Source organism: Arctopsyche grandis, chromosome 13, assembly GCF_051622035.1.
Source record: "Arctopsyche grandis isolate Sample6627 chromosome 13, ASM5162203v2, whole genome shotgun sequence".
In the NCBI taxonomy this organism is placed as follows: Eukaryota; Metazoa; Arthropoda; class Insecta; order Trichoptera; family Hydropsychidae; genus Arctopsyche; species Arctopsyche grandis.
Genome location: NC_135367.1, coordinates 26,949,851 through 26,970,717, shown reverse-complemented (window position 1 = coordinate 26,970,717; position 20,867 = coordinate 26,949,851). Strand labels below are relative to the sequence as shown.

The 20,867-nt window shown below is 34.3% G+C and overlaps 3 protein-coding genes across 3 annotated transcripts; all 3 read left to right on the top strand.

Annotated features, from left to right (window-relative positions):
* The first annotated feature begins 136 nt into the window (after nucleotides 1–136).
* LOC143921416 (uncharacterized) lies at nucleotides 137–5,820 on the top strand. The gene is made up of 2 exons (XM_077444721.1): nucleotides 137–1,053; nucleotides 5,293–5,820. The coding sequence occupies exons 1-2, from the start codon at nucleotides 496–498 to the stop codon at nucleotides 5,689–5,691; spliced, it is 957 nt and encodes a 318-aa protein (XP_077300847.1). The 5' UTR covers nucleotides 137–495; the 3' UTR covers nucleotides 5,692–5,820.
* A 1,749-nt stretch (nucleotides 5,821–7,569) lies between these two features.
* On the top strand, nucleotides 7,570–12,269 carry LOC143921430 (uncharacterized). The gene is made up of 3 exons (XM_077444737.1): nucleotides 7,570–7,740; nucleotides 8,158–8,272; nucleotides 9,555–12,269. Exons 1-3 carry the CDS (start codon nucleotides 7,614–7,616, stop codon nucleotides 9,850–9,852), a joined length of 540 nt encoding a protein of 179 aa, XP_077300863.1. The 5' UTR covers nucleotides 7,570–7,613; the 3' UTR covers nucleotides 9,853–12,269.
* A 2,802-nt stretch (nucleotides 12,270–15,071) lies between these two features.
* Nucleotides 15,072–19,498, top strand: LOC143921414 (cytochrome P450 6j1-like). Its single transcript, XM_077444719.1, has 9 exons — nucleotides 15,072–15,614; nucleotides 15,699–15,828; nucleotides 16,042–16,254; nucleotides 16,482–16,669; nucleotides 16,894–17,030; nucleotides 17,107–17,207; nucleotides 18,132–18,258; nucleotides 18,471–18,737; nucleotides 19,294–19,498. The coding sequence occupies exons 1-9, from the start codon at nucleotides 15,436–15,438 to the stop codon at nucleotides 19,464–19,466; spliced, it is 1,515 nt and encodes a 504-aa protein (XP_077300845.1). The 5' UTR covers nucleotides 15,072–15,435; the 3' UTR covers nucleotides 19,467–19,498.
* The last annotated feature ends 1,369 nt before the right edge of the window (nucleotides 19,499–20,867 follow it).

Sequence of the window (20,867 nt, the reverse complement as noted above, 5' to 3'; positions counted from 1 at the left end):
TTTTAAATCGGTAAACGGACTACTAGTCTTATGTGAACCGGTCACAGGACGACCGGTCGATCTAGATCGGTCACATGTGATCATCCGACTAAAACTGGTCACGAGAAAACTGGTTGACCGATTTTAGGGTGTGACCAGTTTTAGTGTGACGGGTGATCACGTGTGACCGATCTAGAGCGACCACCAGTTGTCCTGTGACCGGTTCACATTTGACTAGTAATCACCGAACCTTTAAATCGAAGAGGTGCCAGATGTCAAAAAGGCTAAGAGCCACTCCGTTAGAACGTAAACACGGAGAGAACCGTCACTTCGAATCGGACGTTTGGCGACGATAAAGACGCTAAAACAGCCTTTAAATCGAGAGGTAATAAGGGCGATATTCGCTCGCAAGAACCGGCGACGCGTCTTACTATCGATCGAATCGCGAGTTACGACGCCACTCGAGACTTAAAGGGGGGAGTGAGTTGTGACAAAGTGAGTAGTTGGTCGTGGAAGATGGAGGAGACGGACGAGGGGGAGAAAGCCCCTCTGGTGCCTCTGCCTCTGGTCGCCAACAGATGCTCGGCAGGCAGAGTGAAGCAGCGGCGCTCCATCACGCTGTGGATGAAAGCGGAGATGGTGCGTCGCCATGAACTGGGAGCCACACCCACGGCCATCAGCAGAGCCTTCGACGTGCCCAGGACCACGGTGGTGACCATCCTCAAGGACAAAAGACGCATCAAGGAGTACGTGCAGGCCGACACGCCGCCCCAGGCGACCGTCATCAGGGCGGGGCTGGTGGCCGACGTGGAGCGGCTCCTCACCCTGTGGATTCGGGAGCAGACGGCCCACCAGGTGGCCCTCTCCACCGCCACGATCCAGGACAAAGCCAGGGACATCTACCACCGGCTGAGGCTGGAGAGGGGCGACGACACCACCACCACCGCCACCACCGAACCCTTCACAGCCTCCAAGGGTTGGTTCCTGAGGTTCAAGACCAGGACCAATCTGTTCGCCGAACCCGACGACGAAGAAGTCACCAACATGTTCCCCAACGTACAAGTCATCGAAAAGGTGAGTTCCATTTGCAAACAGCCCACTGGTTATGAATGGAAATGTCAAAAAATAAAATCACATGCATTCGAACAACGAAGAAAGTTTGACAGTTGTAGCGGTCGTAACGCGACTGTTTGCGGCCACGGTGAAAGGGGAAAAATTCATATTTTTCGGTGAACATTGATTTGGACAATAGCCCCCTTTACACAGTCGTTCTATCGCGCGTGAAACAGCTAATCGTGCGCGTGTAAAGATCTTGGACCGGGAAGGGATAAACCGCGCGATAAACTCAGCAGTCCTGCGCGCAATCGTGTGGCTTGACGTTGTCTTTACACAGAAAATTCTTTCGGGCGCGCTTTTATTACAAGATGGTGGACTTACGCACGTGGAGTAAAGAATTGATTGTGGAATTACTTTTAATGTACCAGTGTTTTCCAATATAAAAACAAAAATCTGAAAAAGGAAGCTTATAAAAAAATAGTTGACTTCGTTAAAGAAAAATGATTTTCTAATGCTAATCGAGATTTTGTTGTCAAAAAATTGGTTCGGTTGGTTTACCGAAAAATTTCAAAGCTTAAGAGAAAAGCTTTATTTTTGATATCTATCTCTTGATAAATTATTCGTATTTGATTTATTTTTCATTTTATTTTATTAAAATTTTCATTTGATGGATCGTTTCTTCTTCTTTTTGATTAAATCAACACCAACGAACATCATAACTTGCGCCATGATATTTCTTCTATTCATTTTTCACCGCAACATTACTATAAAACTGCGTTACTTCAGTAAAACTGTGCGTTTCGCACACACTCCAACACGCGCCAGTTTCGCGCGGTCTATCACGCACGTTAGCCTTTACACGTTCGCTTTTTCCGTTTTAACAAAAAGTGGTAGGAGTAATCGCGCGCGAAAGAACGTTAGTGTTCACAACTGCGAAAACAGTATCGCGCACAGGCTTACCCGCACGCAATCCTGTACGCTCCTGAGAACGCGCGATAGAACGACTGTGTAAAGGGGGCTATTGAATATTAACCGCTTAGACGCCCAGCCTACGCGCTGAGCGTATAATAGATACGGCTGTTTGCGCCTTAAGGCGCTTTGGGCAGCTAAGCGGTTAAAATGCTACCCGAAGCCCAATGTACAAAAAAAGGGCTAAAGTGCAGACCTAAGTCAGTGGCTGTTCAGTTTGTGTGTGTGTATTTGTCGTGTGAGCTTCCGTTCCGCTCGCATCCACATGCGTATTCAATTCACTATCATTTGGATCTAGTGGTGTCACCATAATGCTTTCCATGGGTTCCCGGAACCCGTTGCTAAAAATCAAAAGTTTCCGGAAACCCGTTATTTAATCTAAATAAAAATCTTGAAAATTCAATGAACTTGCATGTAATAGTGTCATGGACGAAAAAAAATGTATACATATATATATTTTTAAAATAATTTTATTGAAAAAAAATTTGGAAACCCGTTGTTCCAAAATTGGGATGACAACACTGTTTGGATCCACGAAGTTCTCTTGATGAACCACAAACGATTGAAAAACAATCAAAAACTGGCGTGGCGGCAATTTTGTATCTTAGGTCAAATACAGTAATTGGATTATTACGCACATTGTGATCGCTCTAAAGACAATTTTTGCCAAGAAAATCGCGAATACGCAATATTTAGCACTCGAGCTCTCGTTAGTATGATGGACTTTTCGGCTGCCAGGTGTTCCGTTATAGAGATTTTAGTGACTTTGTAACCAGTGCTTTGTGACCAGTAATCACCGAACCTTCAAATACACGTTAAACGGGTTACATCCCAAATGTGAATCGCTGCAAGGATAACGACCGCTACGAAAATCGCTCGCCCGGTTTCCTGTCGCACATTAAAATTTCCGTACAGAAAACTGCCCAAATATTGCCCAACAAATGCTTTTTAGGGCAATATTTGGGCAGTTTTCTGTACGGTAATTTTCCTGTGTGACGAATTTCCGTGCGACAGGTGATTCGCGCGAGTGATTTTCGTAGCGGCGGTTATCCTGGTAGCGATTCACATTTGGGATATAATCACCGAACCCAAGTACACACACTGACAGATTCTGACTCGGATCTGCACTTTTGCCACAAAAAGTATGGAATGTTGCATGTTCGGTATAGAGCGAAATAACACAGGAAGAAACGCGGCACGTTGTTTTTTTGGATACATACGACAAATATGTGGCATGCCTTGCACATATTCATGTGTTATGGGACTATTTTCACGCACAGCACATATGGTCCCAAAATAACCCCCTGGAGTGTTTTCCGTAAAATTTTATCCTTATATTTATTCTTGCTTGACGGTGATCAATAACGGTGTATCCTATATTTGAGGAAATGTAAGAGAACCCCCACAGCGGGGAGCCAAGCACACGAAGTGCCGTTCTTCCTTGTGTAATTTCGCCCCTAGTAAAATGGGTATGGCCTGGGGCGTTATTTTAGCTTTTTCTAGGGGGGCAATATTTTTGACGAGTAGGGAATGGCTTTCTAGGGTTTCTTACTGACGGTAATTCCAGAGAATTTATCAACATACATATGTACATAGGTACCATGTTGGATCTTACGACAATTGCCAGGCGACGCTATTCTTGGTGTTTACGAAAGTAAATAATAATAATATATATAAAAAGAGACGTGACCGATGTGGATATGTGAATATTTGTGTGGCAGACGCGTTTACACGCCCAATCAGAGCAAAGAATAATCCCTTCAGGAGTTCCTCAAGGTTCTCACCTTGGACCACTTCTGTTTCTTATTTTTATTAATGATCTAATCCCCCTACTGAAGTGTCAATGCTTACTTTAATGTAAACCTTATGCATCTCTATATTTCTAAATGCTTCTCATTGACACTTTCCAGAAATCGTAACCTAATTGACTTTACTGACAATATTAATAACGTAGATCTTATAGCAAAAAATTGTGCCAGAGACTTAGGTATACTTATAGATTCCAAACTATCATTTAATGAACATATTAATCATATTGTTACTAAATCTTATAAACTCTTGGGATTTATTTGCCGAGTTGCGAAGCCCTTTAAGAATCCCCATACTCTGATTCTACTCTATTACAGTTTGGTTCGTAGTAATATGGAGTATGCCTCAATCATATGGTCTCCCTATTACCAAACTCACATTGAGAATTTAGAAACAATCCAGAAGCGTTTTTTGCGCCATTTATCCTATAAGACTGGTCTTAAAAAACTGTTACCATCTTATAATGACAGACTTTCTTTTTTCCATATTGCAAGTTTGTCTCAGCGTAGAAAGGTTTCTGATTTGTTAATTTTATATAAGATTGCTAATGGTATTCTTGACATATCTGTTTTAAGTGAGATTAATTTTAACGTTAATGCCCGATTCACCAGATGTACAAATCTTTTTTATCCACCAATTTGTCAAAGCAACACCTCTTTCAATAGTGCAATCGTTCGTATATGCCGTATTTACGATAGCTTAGATGATTGTCCTGACCTCTTTAGTGACTCTTTTAGTATTTTTAGGACAAAGGTGAAGAAAATAATATGTGGTTGATTTGCTTCTTTACCCTTATAGTCTTTCTTTTTCTTTTTCTTTTTCTTTTTTACTCTATCTGTATCTTTTTCTTTATCTGTTTCTTTTCTTTTTTTTTAAATCTTGATGTTTTTCAAATTTTACTTTTTTATATCAACATGTGGTGCTCACTGTAAATGGAATATTATATTTTTATTTATGTTTATTATTATTTTTTGTCTCATTATACAACTTTCTTTTTATATTTTATTCTGTACGTGTGCCTATTTAAATAAAATAAAAAAAATAAAATAAAGTATTCGAGACGCGGGGTAGCGGGGAAGTGAGGGGGTCAAATAACCGATTTGACGAAAATTACTATTTGCACAACTCTTTGAAAACGCAACAGTTGTTGGCTTATTTATTTTAAGCACTAAATGGTATTTCTGTTCACTAATAATTGGTGGCAATATTCAGTAATAACAGGGGGTCTTATTTTACAATTGAAAAATCCAAGAGGCCAACAAATGTATCGTTTTCCTTTTATTCGCAAACCTGGTGGTAAATTCATCATAAGAAGTTTGGTGATTAAATATTTAGCATTTTTGATTTTTTGGTCTGAACTGATTGCGGCCCATTTAAATTAAAACAATGAAATCTCAGATATTGATAGCAAAATAACATTTAGCTAATCTTATGTATGTATGTATACAATTAAGAAAATATGATTATTTTCTATTTCAGAAACCAGATGACGATACTAGTTCCGGATTTGAAGAATCTTTTGGGAAAAATATGTTTTTCAAACAAGAGCTGCCTTCTCCCGATGAACGTTTAGAGTGCACCAACATTAAAGACATTAAAGACTCGTACGATGATATGATTTACGAAAATTTAAAAAGATTCAAAACGAAAATTACAAAATTAAAAAGAAAACGAGACGACTCAGACGGAGACAAGTTTCAAGCGTCTCCTCGTTCGTTCTATTCTCCGAAGACTGTAGACGTCGAGAATGAGTTTGAGATATTTGGAAAACACATAGCAGTTCAGTTGCAGCAGTTTCCTCTGGATTGCGCCATCGAAATACAATCCGAAATACAACAAATGTTGTGTCAGAAACGTTTACAGCTGCTGCACCGATGAAAACTTCTTTTGCCCTACTATTTTTAAATTCTAAATGTGTACATATTTTTTATGTTTAATTTTTGTAAATTATATATTTTCATATTTGCTTGTATACAAATTTGTAATACATTATTTTTTAATAACATATGAAATTTTTTTTATTTATATGTTTAAAAACTTCGTATGTACCCACAAAATAATTTTTACTTCTTTTCCATTGATTTTCTTATTTAATCGATTTAGTTTTTTTTAAATATACTTATATATGCGGGCTCATCATATATGTAGGGTTGAAATTGAACGAAAGGCTGATGTATGGGCTATGGCTGAGAAAGAGTATGTAACGACTGATTGTGAGAAAGGGATGAAAGGGGCAGAGATGTAACGGTTAGTCGCAGTTGGACCTGTGCTCCGCGCGGTTGGTCGCTAAGCCTCCGCACGTATCATCTTAATAAAGAATATGACTGAAAACGCACGTGTTTGGTCTTCACCTTAACCGCCACATCCCAGCCGTGGTCCTGAACAGCGTCATCTGCCAGGATTCTCTACCACATATGTATATATATTGGCGCTATTCTGTATGTGTGTCTGTGTGCGATAACGCTCGTCATACTATAATTGCCGTTTCGATTCGACATATGTATGTACGTCACAGTTACAACAATTCCAATAAAACGTACGAATATTATACGAACAGATCAACAAAAATGAAGATTTAATTAAAACGAAGATTAAAGAATCAAGGATCAAGAATTGATTATGGATTAAGAATTATTTATGAAAAAAATGAATTAATTTTCTTGAATGCTCTTATAAAATTCTACACAAACTGGTAAAAAAAGGGATTAGCAAACATTTGGGTTTCAACAATCAATTTCGTTTTATCACTGGACTATACATATATGTGGAAGAGATTCCTGACAGATGACGCTGTTCAGGACCACGGTTGGGATGTGGCGGTTGAGGTGAAGACCAAACACGTGCGTTTTCAGTCATGTTGTTTATTAAGATGATACGTGCGGAGGCTTAGCGACCAACCGCGCGGAGCACAGGTCCAACTGCGACTAACCGTTATATCTCTGCCCCTTTTCATCCCCTTCTCACAATCAGTCGTAACATACTCTTTCTCAGCCATAGCCCATACACCAGCCTTTCGTTCGATTCCAACTCTACATATATTGTTCATCAAAGTAAAAAATCCTTCGGCTGGTGCATTTGCTCTTGATAAATGGAAACAGCATTTGACTAATTTGCCAATATTTTTGCAGGAGACATCATTTTCGTCGAAGAATTTGCACTTTTATCAATCTATGTATTAGATAAAAAAAATTCTATTACACATAAAGTGCACTGGTTTCGTCTCACGACTTACCAGGAAAAATACCAAAAAAAACAGTTCTATCCTGGTAAAATCAGTACGAACTGTCACCTTATAATTAGAGTACGGATAGCCAAGGTGCCGCTTATTGTTCAATTGCTTTGTAAAAAAGGTTCGGCAAACCTTTAACAATGCATTTACAACATTTGAACAATAAACGGCACCTTGGTTATCCGGGCTCTACTTATAATAGATAGTTGTTATTAAATCAAGATGGGGCTAAGTAATAAATGAAATCACAAAAAGAATTTTGCAAATACAACATTCTTATAATATATGAGCAATTAACTATAAACTTTTCTGTTTTGTTATTGATGAAAGTTGTTGATGGATTATTATGATTCTTTGATATCTATTATGTATATTATTTAAAATTAATGACGTATTTTCTAATTGTTTCATTCATTTTTAGTCTTGTTGAAAATAATTTCGGGTATGTCCCGATTTGTTTATTTGAGCGTATCTTTGTTGATACCATCTGAACAGAAGAATTTATCATTTTATCACTAGATATTTAAGGAAAGGTTATCGCAAAATTACATTCATTATTTTAAAACTCAGAATGGATGGGTATTTTGAATATATTTCGGGGCGTATTCGTGTTGTATACAATTACGTTTCAAATTTCTTTGGTCCACCAGAACCTATTGATGCACCTTCAACTGTCGGAAATCTGATACTTTTTGGAAGTTAGTAAATGTTATAATGTCTTTTTTAATATTTCGGGGCAGGAATAGAATATATGATCAATGACTGACCTCAAATTTTATTGTAAAAATTGACCGTATATATGAATTAGTAACTTCTAGTAACCCAAACCTCTTTAAAAATAAACTTTTTGTAGTTCTTCTTTTTTAGTTTATTCATATTGTATTTTTTTCTTCTTTTAATTTAATTTCCTTTTGTTATTATTTTATTTTGATTCTTGTTTTTATCTTATTTTATTATATAAATATTTAACAAACCCCCTGGGTCTGTCAGCTATGGCCAAGTATTTTAAAATAAATATGTATGTACATATACATACATATGTAGTAAATATAATATAAATATATTTTTTCTAAAATAGTAAATTTAATATTAGTTTTGATTTGTTTGATTCATAGCATGGTTAAGAGACGCTGCTACATCTCCATTATGGAATCAATTTGGAATACCCACAATTGCTTTAAATCTGATTGGCAGCGTGAGATCGTATTTATCTGCAAACAACAATAATAGGTATGTCTTGGTGAAACGTAATTGAATGTGGTCTATGATCATTTATTGATAAAAAAAAGTGCATGTCATATTATGCTAAAACATATTATATGTATGTACCAGTGGCGTGCCGTCTATGGATGCTGTGGATGCTGCGCATCCCTTAAAATTTACGTCAAAAATATTTTCATACCGTTTTTTTCTGAATTTCTTAGTTTTATTTATTTTTGATTACGTGATTATGATATATACGATCTTTCGTCTGATCCAAAATTGACATAAACGAGCATCCCCGTTGAAAGGCCGTAGCAGTTTGCGCGACCGTTGCTTGTTTCACATCAAGCTCGTATCGCCATAGATGCTGAAGTTCTCTACAAATCCTTTGCGCATGCGCACAAGTGAGCTGCCACTCTTGCGTATGCGCATGAGTGAGACGACTCCACAGTCGTCTCGTTCGCGGGACACTTGCTCTGGAAGCAAAATCTCCTTTGCATGTATGGACTTGATTCGCTTTTTTATGTATGGACTTTCGATTGATTCGTTAATTGATATTTCGTACGTTGCCTCCTAAGTTATTTACTTTTATTATTTTATTGTAATTTATTACGTTCTAAATTATTATTTATTATGGGCCTAAATATAAATAGCCAAAGTAACAATGCAAGTGGATCTATCGCCGTTGTTAATAATAATTGCATTTGTTTAATTAAAAATGTACTAAAAAGGACATTTTCTTCTCTACCATATAATGAAAAAGAGATTATTATTAAGAGCCCAAAACCCACACCAATATTGAATATTCATGCAAAAACGAAAACATATCAAAGAAATTTTAGTAAATATAAATATGACAATGTTTGGAAGAATAAAATAAAATTTAAAAATATAAACTGATCATGTTTTGGACAGCATCCTCTGGTTGAAAAATCACCGCACGCCACTGGTATGTACATATTGTCAGTAAACATAATGGCAGAAAGCTTGAGGCTCTCTATTTTGTGACCTAAATAAGTATTCTTGGTTTGGCTTACCAATTTCAAATTCAAAATATCCAATTTTTGACTTAACTTATTCTGCCAGTATACCGACGATATTATACTAAAATTCTTTAAATTTTTCTTTTACACATTATATTAGAATAATTATAATACATAATTCTTTTGGATCGTATATATATATATATATATATATATATATATATATATATATATATATATATATATATATATATATATATATATATATATATATATATATATATATATATGTAGATATATATTTGAAATAATCATTGTATCAACAGAGGAGTTTTAAATGCGGAGCTATACCAACCAGTCGAAATGGAACCGAGGAGACAAAATGTGACCAAGACGGGCCTTATTCCAGCCCCTTACGGAAGTGTCCCAGGGCCGAGCTCCCCAAACCCAGTATCGATGGATCTTCTGTTGGCTGAAATAAAAGGCGTCAAGATGGACTTAGCCCTTCTCAGATCAATGTCAGATGACATCAAACCCCTGAAATCCAGTGGCGTATATTGGGTGTGTGCTAGGTGTGCGGCGCACACCCGTGAAAACCAAAGACCACATAAAGTAGTATTTTAATACAAAATAATGTGTTGTTGTATAAACAGGCATTGATGTGTATGGTGTATTTACCGCGTGCGCTAAATGTATGGTGTGGTGTATGGTGTGGTGTGCAGTCTGCAGCGTGTTGTGTGATGTTAGATGTAGTTTGTGCGCCGCGACGAGAGAATACCTATGCCGTGCAGCAAATTGGTGGGTTTGGTTGGAGTGTGCAGGCGGATATTCGCTTGTATAGGTTTGTTCGCGATATTAAGACGTACGGTGTGCTACGACTTCAGAGCACCGCGCAACAGTCGGCAATTGACCAATGCGATGCGACACGTGGTCTCGTACTTTTTCGCACATTCGTATTTTTATGGTCATTCGTATCTCAGTCATACCTCTAATAACTAATAATGGCTAACAGTGTTCAAGACATTTTAACTATTCCGTTTTCAAATAGAAGTTTTGAGATAAAATTAAAAATAATTAAATATGGGAAACCGTGTCCGTCTCTTCCAAATTTATCCAGTTTGCATAAAGAAAAAACAAAAGTTTACACTAGACATTTTTGCGTTCCAAATTATAAAAAATTCGAATGGATTACAGGCTGTGAAATTCGATCCAAACTTTTCTGCTGGCCATGTTTATTGTTCTCCAAAGATATTAATGTGTGGAACAAAGAAGGATTTGCTGATCTCAACCATTTGACAGCAGCACTGAAGAAACACGAAGGATCGCAGGCACACGCAATCATTTCTTTCCATACAAATGTTTGGCAAACAACGAATCGACGTATTAATTGACAGTCAACGTAAAGCCGAAATAAGTCGACATAATGAACAAGTAAATAAAAATAGAGATGTTTTAAAACGAATTATTAACGCAATAATCTATCTAGGAAAACAAGAACTGTCCCTGCGAGGTCACGACGAGTCATGTAATTCCGTAAACAAAGGCAATTACATTGAATATCTAAATGCTCTTCGAGAATATGATTCTGTTTTAGATACTCATTTAAATACTGCTACTACCTTTCGTTGTACTTCTCCAAGTATACAAAATGACATAATCGAAGCAATCGCTCATGTTATTAAAGTTCATATAAAAAATGAAGTAGAGTCAGCAAGTTTTGTTGCTATTATTCTCGATGAAACTTCAGATATAATGACAAAATCACAGCTCTCAACAGTTTTACGTTTTGTATGTAAAGGCAATGTACATGAACGGTTTATTAGTTTTACAGACGTTAGTGCTGATAAAACATCTAATGGTCTATTCCGTCACGTGGTGAACATAGTTGAAGAATTTAAAATTCAAGACAAATTGGTTGGACAGACTTATGATGGAGCAAGTGTAATGAGTGGACACGTAAATGGTTTGCAATCCAAAGTCCTCAATGCTTATCCTTTTGCTCTTTTTACACACTGTTATGCTCATGTATTGAATTTAGTATTGCAGCAAGGTCTTTCTGATATTAAAGAAAGTAAATCATTTTTTCAAACTTTAAATGGATTGTCTACATACTTTTCAAAATCTTCCAAAAGAGTATTCGCTTTACAGGAATTTGTGACAAAAAGACTTCCCTCTGTAGCACCCACAAGGTGGAATTTTACATCTCGTTTAAGTAGCACAGTACAACAATACAGAAGTCAATTTACAGATTTTTTTCGACATGTTATAGAAAATTGTGAATTATGGGACACAGATACTGTTATAAAAGCACGAGGGTTTTTAGGCTTTTTAGAGGATTTTCAAACAATTAAACTTCTTCAAATTTTTTCAAAACTGTTTGGAATAACTGATGTTTTGTATAACATTCTTCAATCTAAATCTTCGGACGTTTTATATTGTTGTAAAAAAATTAATCATGTTTTGCAGCAACTGAAATACGAAAGGGATAATAATTTTGAAATGTTATGGAATAATTATTTAAATGAAAAAAATGATGATCATGATCGTAGGCCACAAAGATTAAAAAATTATTCAGAAGTAGAAGATAAAACTTCATTTCGTCAATTATATTTCAAAATAGTTGATAGCATAATCGCACAAGTCGAATGTAGATATTCTTCACTTTCCAAATTAGAATATTTCCACCTTCTTTGTAATGATAAATATGACGAATATAAAGAAAATTTTCCAAATGTTTTAATTAATAAATTAAAAGATTTTTATGGATCACTGTTTGATTATATTCGATTGAAAAACGAACTCATCGTGCTATATTCCAGCTCTGAATTTTCAGAGAAACCTGTTCATGAATTAATACAATTCATGACAAAAAATAACCTCGAATCTGGTTTTAAAGAGGTGTTTAAGCTGGGAGAATTAATATTAACGATACCAAGCAGTACAGCTTCAGCAGAACGTTCTTTTTCGGCGCTGAAAAGAATAAAAACTTGCTATAGAGGTACGCAAGGTCAAGATAGATTATGTGGCCTTAGCTTAATTTCAATAGAAAAAAAGTTATTGGTGGAATTAAAACAGAAAGACACATTCTATGCATACGTGATTGAAAAGTTTATGTCTCAGAAACGTCGCATTGAACTTATGTATAAATAACTAATAAATTAAACATTTTTGTAATGCAAAACGAGTATTTTTTTTTAATTGCTAATTTTATACCCTACGCCCTACGGCATACACAGCACACCCGGTATTAACACCCACCGTCCGCCACTGCTGAAATCTGATTTGAAGAATTCTTTGGAGATGGCGCATTCCTTAATAAATGATTTTACACAGAAGATACATAAACTAGAGTCTAGGTTAGATACTCTAGAACAGGCCTGGGCAAACATTTTTGGATGAAGGGCCACATTAGAAATTAAAAATGAGCGGCGGGCCGCAAGTAAAATACTATTTTTAGATATACATTATTCATTATCATAAGATACTTTTACACGATACACGATTCTAGAATGCTTTTATATATGCATGTTGATCAAATCGCTGCGAAGGCATCTAAAGCATTAGGTTTTATTATCCGATGCTCTAAGGAATTTAGATCAATTAAAACCATCAAAATTTTATACTGTGCGCTAGTTAGAAGCCATCTTGAGTATGCCAGCCAAATTTGGAACCCTCATTACATTATTTATATTGATCGTATTGAAGCTATTCAAAAACGTTTTTTTAGGTATATATCATTAAAATTTAATATAAAAGAAATGAATTACGAATCCCGATGTCGTAGGCTTCATATCCTTCCCTTGTATTATCGACGCAACGTAGCTGATGTAACTTTTCTTTCACGGATACTACGAGGTAACATCGACTGCTCTGCTATCCTAAGTAAGTTTTATTTATATGTACCAAATCGGTACCTACGCAAATTCTATAAAAGTAATAATCTATTATTACTTTCTACTATTATTTACAAATTTGTCACTATTTTCTTTTTGTATTGTTATTTTTTTTATTTTTTATTGGCCTTCATTGCAAGTTCATTTTTCATTTTTATGCTATTTGAAGAAACTTTTGATTGGCTTATGTTTAACTATTTATTTTATTATCTTGGTTTTAGCTGTTAGTTTCTCTCTGTTTATTAAATAAATAAAATAAAAATTCTAATTTTTGTAGAATCATACAATCATGACCAATTTGAAAGGCTTTTAATAACTCTTCTGAGGGAAATACCTGCTAGTCGCGTCCAAGAAATACAATCTCAAATACACACAATGGGAATAAATCAATAAAAGAGAAATTGTTATCATTTCAGCTAAAATATTTTTATAGTGTTTATTAACGTACGTACTTAATTAATGTTTTAAAAATATTTTTATACATATGTGTGCATAATTTTTAGAAATATAAATGAAAGAATGAGTGAATGTAATCATAAAGCATTTTACAACCGAAAGAGAATTATTGTTTAGTAATACCACGACTCTCGAGTCAAAAGTTTTGAGTTAACCATAATTTCAAATGGATTACATTCCGAGTTTTTAGACACTTTTATATTAAATAGAAGGTCCAAATGTTAAGTAGATTCTATGTAATTGGAGTTTTAATAATAGAATTGTTTTGTATATCTACGTAGATCAGTGGTTTCCAAATTTATTGCTACTTGGCCTCCCCTTTGAAAAAAATCTTATCTCAGTGCCCCCTCCCCTCCCTCTTTATTTCATAATACAAATACATTTTTAAATGATATAAATAAAATTCTTCTTCCAACTGTATTATCAGCAAGCAGTATTTGTCGCCACTGTTTTGCCGAACATTATTTCAACCATATCAATAGCTGTTGGCAAAACTAGTGTCTTTCCTATTGCATGTGATTTTTTACATTTTGCGATTCTGTAAGAAACTTTGTACGATGCTAGCAATGTATTTGTTTGTTTCTGTTAATTAAAGTGATTAAATTTTATGGGTTTATCAACGTATTCAGAATGCATAGTTTCAGGGGTTCTAGGATACTTACCCCCTGGACACATACCCCCGGTCAAAATCCCCCTGGACATTAACCCCCCCCCCCGTCAAGGATAAACATATTTTTTTAAATTGACAGTATCTTTAATAAAAAGTCACGTAATTTTGACTTTTGATTTGAACTGGACGACTACTTAGAGAGATTTGAAAACTTAATAGTACTACAAATGAAAGGTAAAATACCCGACTATAGATTCCAATATTCATTTTGAACAGGAAATTAACAGATTTTGAGAAATCGACCGAATAACACCAACATATAGAAAAATCGCGCGATTTAAAAAACACATATGTATATCTCCGAATCTCGAGCCAATCAACACTTTTTATTACCAGATTCGTGTTCACTGAGCATAGATCTATAAGAAAAGTTATATCTCGTATCTGAAAGTGTTATTTATTACTATTTTTAAACAGTCCAAACTTTCGTACAGAGCAAATACATTGGTCTTTTCTAGCTATCTATAATAGCACTTGTGAATCCCATCGATAAATAGTATTTTATTTTCTTAACATTTCTACTTCCTTATTCCCTATCGCTAATATTCCTACTTGTGTCACCGTCAGTATCTTGACTATTAGTGGATTTTCTCTTGTAACCAGTTAAAAATGTTATGTTTTGAAAGTTACGTTATAAGTATATCTTATTTTATTTTATTATGTTATGTTACAAACTAAATTTTCGTGTCTGCTTTTGTATGTAGTAGTCTGCACCTCCCAGTTTGGAAATCGCTGATCTACATTTATCGTTATTTATAGATTCTTGTTTATTTTTAATTACTTTAATTACTAATCCATTTAAGTTACTGCTAAGATTTTCTTACACTTATAATTTAATTTGTGAACGCACTTCACACTTACTTATAATATGTGATATATATGTAGGTACATATTAAATGGTCCGGCTGATTAAAAGCTTTATATTATTTTGAACCTCAAGACCCTTCTTCTTCGAACCTCAAGAATCCTTTTTCCTTGAAAGTTCTTCAATTCACTTACTAATCTTTTGTTTTTTTTTATCCAAATAAAAAGAATATCAGTAACTTATCTTGTTATTTGTTGATACTGCTTTCTATGTATTATATTGTATATGTATGTACATATAAGATATATAACTATAATCATTATTAGCCATATCAGTTTGTATTTCGGTATTATTCGCAATACGCAACAGTGTTACGATTGATAATGTATTTTTTAATATTTATATATGTAATATTGGTATTTTATACCTTTTTGGTATGGAAGTATAAATATTGGCAAACTAAAAAAATTCCATTTGTTCAACCTCAATTATTTTTCGGAAGTATCAAAGAAGTGGTTCAAGGAAAAACACATTTTGGCGTTCTATTCAGAGACTACTACCAGTATGTATTTAATTTTCAAAATATAATATACAAATAAACATACATTTGCTTAAATACCACACACGTGGTACTTAAACATTTTAGTAAGTTTCAAAGTGTGCCCTATTTCGGATATTTCAAAATGAGGGAGCCTGCGATTATAGTCAAAGATCCAGAACTCGTCAAGAATATTATAATCAAAGACTTCAATAGTTTTGCCAATAACGATTTCCAGGTTTGATTTACATATATATTATACATGCAGTGTTTTTATCTCACGATGGTTTATTTTATATCACAATTGTAAGTTGTGGCTTGATGTAAAAGGAGTGAAAAGTTTCACCTCTTGAAGAGTTACTTATAGAATCAGTAAGTGAGATGAAAATGCTATATGGAAATAATCAAAATCTTAAGTATGAAATTTAAATTCAACGTTGTTCGTCATCAGGTTGATCCACAAAACGATCCAATATGGGCTCAGAATGTCTTCGGTCAAACTGGAGAAAGGTGGAAGAAGAACCGACACGCCTGGACTTCGGGCTTAACGGCCCTCAAAGTTAAATCAATGTATGATGACATTAATGCTAAATGCGACGTGATGACTGAATACTTGAAGAAGCACACTGAAAATAATCCAAACGAACCGCTCGAAGCTAGAGTGGTATGTTTTCATTGTGATTGTTTTACAATTTTAACTAAAAGTTACAGATTTGTTCGATAATTTTCAACATATATGTGTATATATAGAATCCGATTGTATGATTCCAGTGAGACTAAAAATATTTTCTTATATACTATTGTTGATTGTGATAATTGATATAACAACATCTTTTATTGTTAAGTATTATAAACATGTCGATGATGAATTTTATGATTATATTTTTTTAGTTAGCGTCGAAGCTTTTCACTGACATTATTGTATCGTCTGTTTTTGGAATGGAAACCAATTCATTTGAAGATCCAAACAATGCTTTTATAAATATAACTAAATCATTTTTCATTTCAACATTTTTGGATGGCATCGGAACATATATTTTCATGGTTGCACCATGGTTAGGCAATTTTCTTGGATTGAGGTATGCATGAGAGTAATACTCATTGGAAATAAGAGCAAATTTTGAATCTAAACTTTAAAACAAAGATATTTTTCAGTAGAATTCACTTCCAACGTCAACTCAAAACTAACGTAACTTTGCAATCAATATATACACACTATAAAACGATAAAAAATGCGCTCAAGACACGTTATAATTGCATTGAGAAAGTAGTGAATTTCATTTAATCAATTATATTTGTATAGATTTGTCTCCAAACGTGTGGAGAATCAATTGATGGAGGTGGCGAAGATACTTGTAGAGAAGAGGAAAAAGTTGGGTCTACAAAAAACAAACCCATTCGATAATTTGTTAATGAATGGTTATAAAAAGGACAGTGCCGGTAATTTATTACTAAAATCTGACTGCTTATGTTTTTTATGTGTTAAAATTTAATGTTGAATGTGTACCTTGTACAGCAACTGAATTTTCAACACTCGACGTTGCCGGGTTGATATTTGGATTCTTGTTTGATGGTACGGAAACGTCTGCTGGAGTTTCTGGCTTTATGTTATATGCGGTAAGGCTTAATTCATAACATAATCTAAAGTTGTGATTAATTAAAAATTTATTAAAGTGTATAAAAAGTATTTCTAAAGATTGAAATGTTTGGTATTAAAAATTTGATAGAAATTTTATTTGAATATTCTTAGTTATTTTTAGTATTCATGTGGCTGATGGTAAGATTTAGATGATAATACATCCAGATTGCTCATCTCCAGTTATAATTTTCACATTTACATATTTTGAGTATGTCTAGAAAAGAAAGCATTCATTATAAAAATAATTGACATAAATTTTAGAATAGCATACAATTTGATATACATATTTACTATGTAATTAATATATTTTTATTCTAACAATTGTATATCATCATCATCATCTACAGCTATTCACCATCCACTGCTTCCATTCGTCTTTTTTTTGCGCAACTCTCATCCATCTCCATTTCATTGTCCATCTTCTCTGCGTTCTTCCTTTTACCCTTTTGCATTCTCTCGGGTACCACTCTAGCACTTCTTTTGTCCATCTTTCGTCCATTCTTCTAGCCACTGGCCCACCCCTTGCTATTTAAATCTCTTTACTCTATCCACTATATCCATAACCTTTGTCATACTTTTCACCCACGCATTCCGTTTCCTGTCTTTCCTCGTAATGCCAAGCATACACCGTTCCATACTTTTGAGTGCATTAAAATTTGCGTAGAAACTTGGCGTTCAATGTCTAACATCCATACATCATCACTGGCAAAACACATTGATCGAAGATCTTTTTCTTCAGACAAAGTGGTATTTTTGATTTCAACACCGCATTCATTTCAACTGCATTCCAAATGCACTCCATTTTAACAAGGCTTTTCTATGTTTTTAATAATTATTATTTGCAATAGTATGACTATAGTTATTGCATGCCTGATAACCTGATAGCAATTGTATATATGTAGATAGCAGCAAATCCAGAGGTTCAAACCAAACTTAGAGCTGAAATCGACGAAGCATATAAATTGAACGGTGGAAAATTGTCCCATGAAAATGTATATGACATGCAATACTTAGACATGGTATTTCAAGGTACATTAAAATCGATCCAATTATTATCAATTTAAAAATGTATGACATACTATCATGCTTACATTCGATATATATGTATAATAATAAATTGCTATGAAATGTAACATTTCAATTGGGAACTCTTTAATAATACATATATCTGAATAGAATGTGCTCAATTTATATCTTATGAAATGTGAATAGAAATTTCATTGCACGAAATGCTTTTACAGAAACTCTACGTCTTTATAATCCAGCGCTTATAATGCAACGTCTGTGTACTAAGCCGTATACTTTGCCACCGGTAAGCACAGCGGCGAAACCTTTCCAAGTTCCTGTGGGAATGACAGTGATAATACCCATGTATGCTCTTCACACGGATCCCAAATACTTTTCCGAACCGGAAAAATTCAATCCTGACAGATTTACCGAGGAGGGCAAGTCGAATATACAAAAGGGAGCATATTTAGCTTTCGGAGACGGACCCAGGATATGTGTTGGTGAGATTGATTTTTTATTTCCAAATTTTATACAAAGTAGATTATAAATTTGAAAAAGAATACTTCAATTGATAAATAAATATCCAACTGTTGCATTTGTCTTGGTAATTACTACTACATAGCTACTATAGTCGATCCGATGTTCGAACGGGTAAACGAACTACTAGTCAAATGTGAACCGGTCACAGGACAACCAGTCGCTCTAGATCGGTCACACGTGATCACCCGTCACACTGGTCACGAGAAAACCGGTCACACCCAAAAATTCGACCAATTTTTAATTTTTGGATGTGACCAGTTTTTTCGTGACTAATTTTCGGGTGTGACCAGTTTTCTCGTGACCAGTTTTAGTGTGTGACCAGTTTTGTGGTTCGACTTTAGTTTGAATCTGTTTATCATCAGGACTGTTTATTGATGAGAGATGAAATCATATCGATGTCACTAAAGTCTTCGTTTTTCAAAACTAACCTCTTAACTATTAACTAACCTTAACTCTTAACCTCTTATCTATTTACTAACCTCTTCTTATTAAAAATATTAACAATATTTATTTTAGGCACTCGGTTAGCCACGAGCCAGTTGAAGATCTCCATATCTAACATAATAAGGAATTTCGAAGTTCGATTAGCACCACAGATGGTGAACAATCCCATCAAAATAGATCCAAATGTATTTTTGATGAGGTCAGTCGACAATTTATGGGTCACTTTTCATAAACGTGCATTGTAATGAATAAATAAAAAAATATCAAATATTTAGTTTTCATTTTTATCATTATCCTCTTCACCCAGATAACCTTTAGACATATTTATTTATTATCGAAACTCAAAGAAATTGATTGCTGTATTTATTATTAATATTTTTATTTACAATTTTGATTCAATGTATTTTAAATAAATTATTTTTTTGTCAATTTTTCTACTAAACGAGGGAATACAAAAAAATTACACGTATGTATGTGTAATTTTGTGCTTTTTCCATATTATAATATTCTAAAAGGAGTTTCAACTTATGGTGTATTATTTTTATACATATATCGTATGTATATACATGTCTTGTTTCTTTTATAAAAATGAATTGTACTGAAAAGAGGAATTGAATGAAAGCTACAAGGCGATGAAAACAAGAAAAAAATAACCCCTTGAGGCAACGCAATATTTAAATAGGAAAATGTTTTAAAACGAGTAACATTTATTCTGAAAAGAAAATACTGCGTCGTTTTACCTTTCGTGGAAAGAGTAAGTAAAATACACATTTTTCATGCGATTTTAATTGAAGTAATTACAACTAAACATATTTCATGCTCTGTTGCGTAAAAAGGCTTTCGCTTTTACCTGCTTTCCAAGTTTTCAACTGAAAGCATTTTCAAGATTACAATCCTATACCAATTATACACAAGGTTATCTAATTCTGTATATATTTGACATTTAGAATTAAAAGATTTTTTATATATGTACAAAGATGGTTTTAAAACCAATATAGACGAAACTTGGAAAACTTTTTTGCATAGTTTATTCCAGACCATCTTTCAAATAATCATCTGTCCATTCGGTTGCAATATTAAATCTCTAAAATGTATTTGTTTTGATTATGCAAGTAATTCATTTAAGAAGACATATACATAATATGTAATCTGGAAAACTTAAAAAATATAATAAACAAACTGAATTTCTAGGATGATTGGTATGGTTCGGTGATTATTGCGCAAAAATTTATCTCGCACACGTCACTAAAATCTCGATCACGGAACATCTGGCACCCAAAAACTCCATCAATCACGCGAAATATTGTACTAACGAGAACTCGAGTGCCAGATATTCCGTATACGCGATTATTGTGGGAACTATTGTCGTGCGTGCTATCGCAATTTGCGCAATAATCCGTTTACCGGGTTGGTATAAATACAAGAAGTACATACATACATACATATGTAAAATTAAACTTTTTCGGAATATATTTTAACGTTTGTAGACGACTCCAAATCTGAATTCCTATTGGTCCAAAAACTTTTGAAAGTTTTAATTCATATTGATCAGAACACCTTAGCTGACCAATATAAATCACGTATTTTTCTCCCTACTGCAAACAGCTGTGATATGAAATATACAGTATATGATGTCTGTGTTCTTC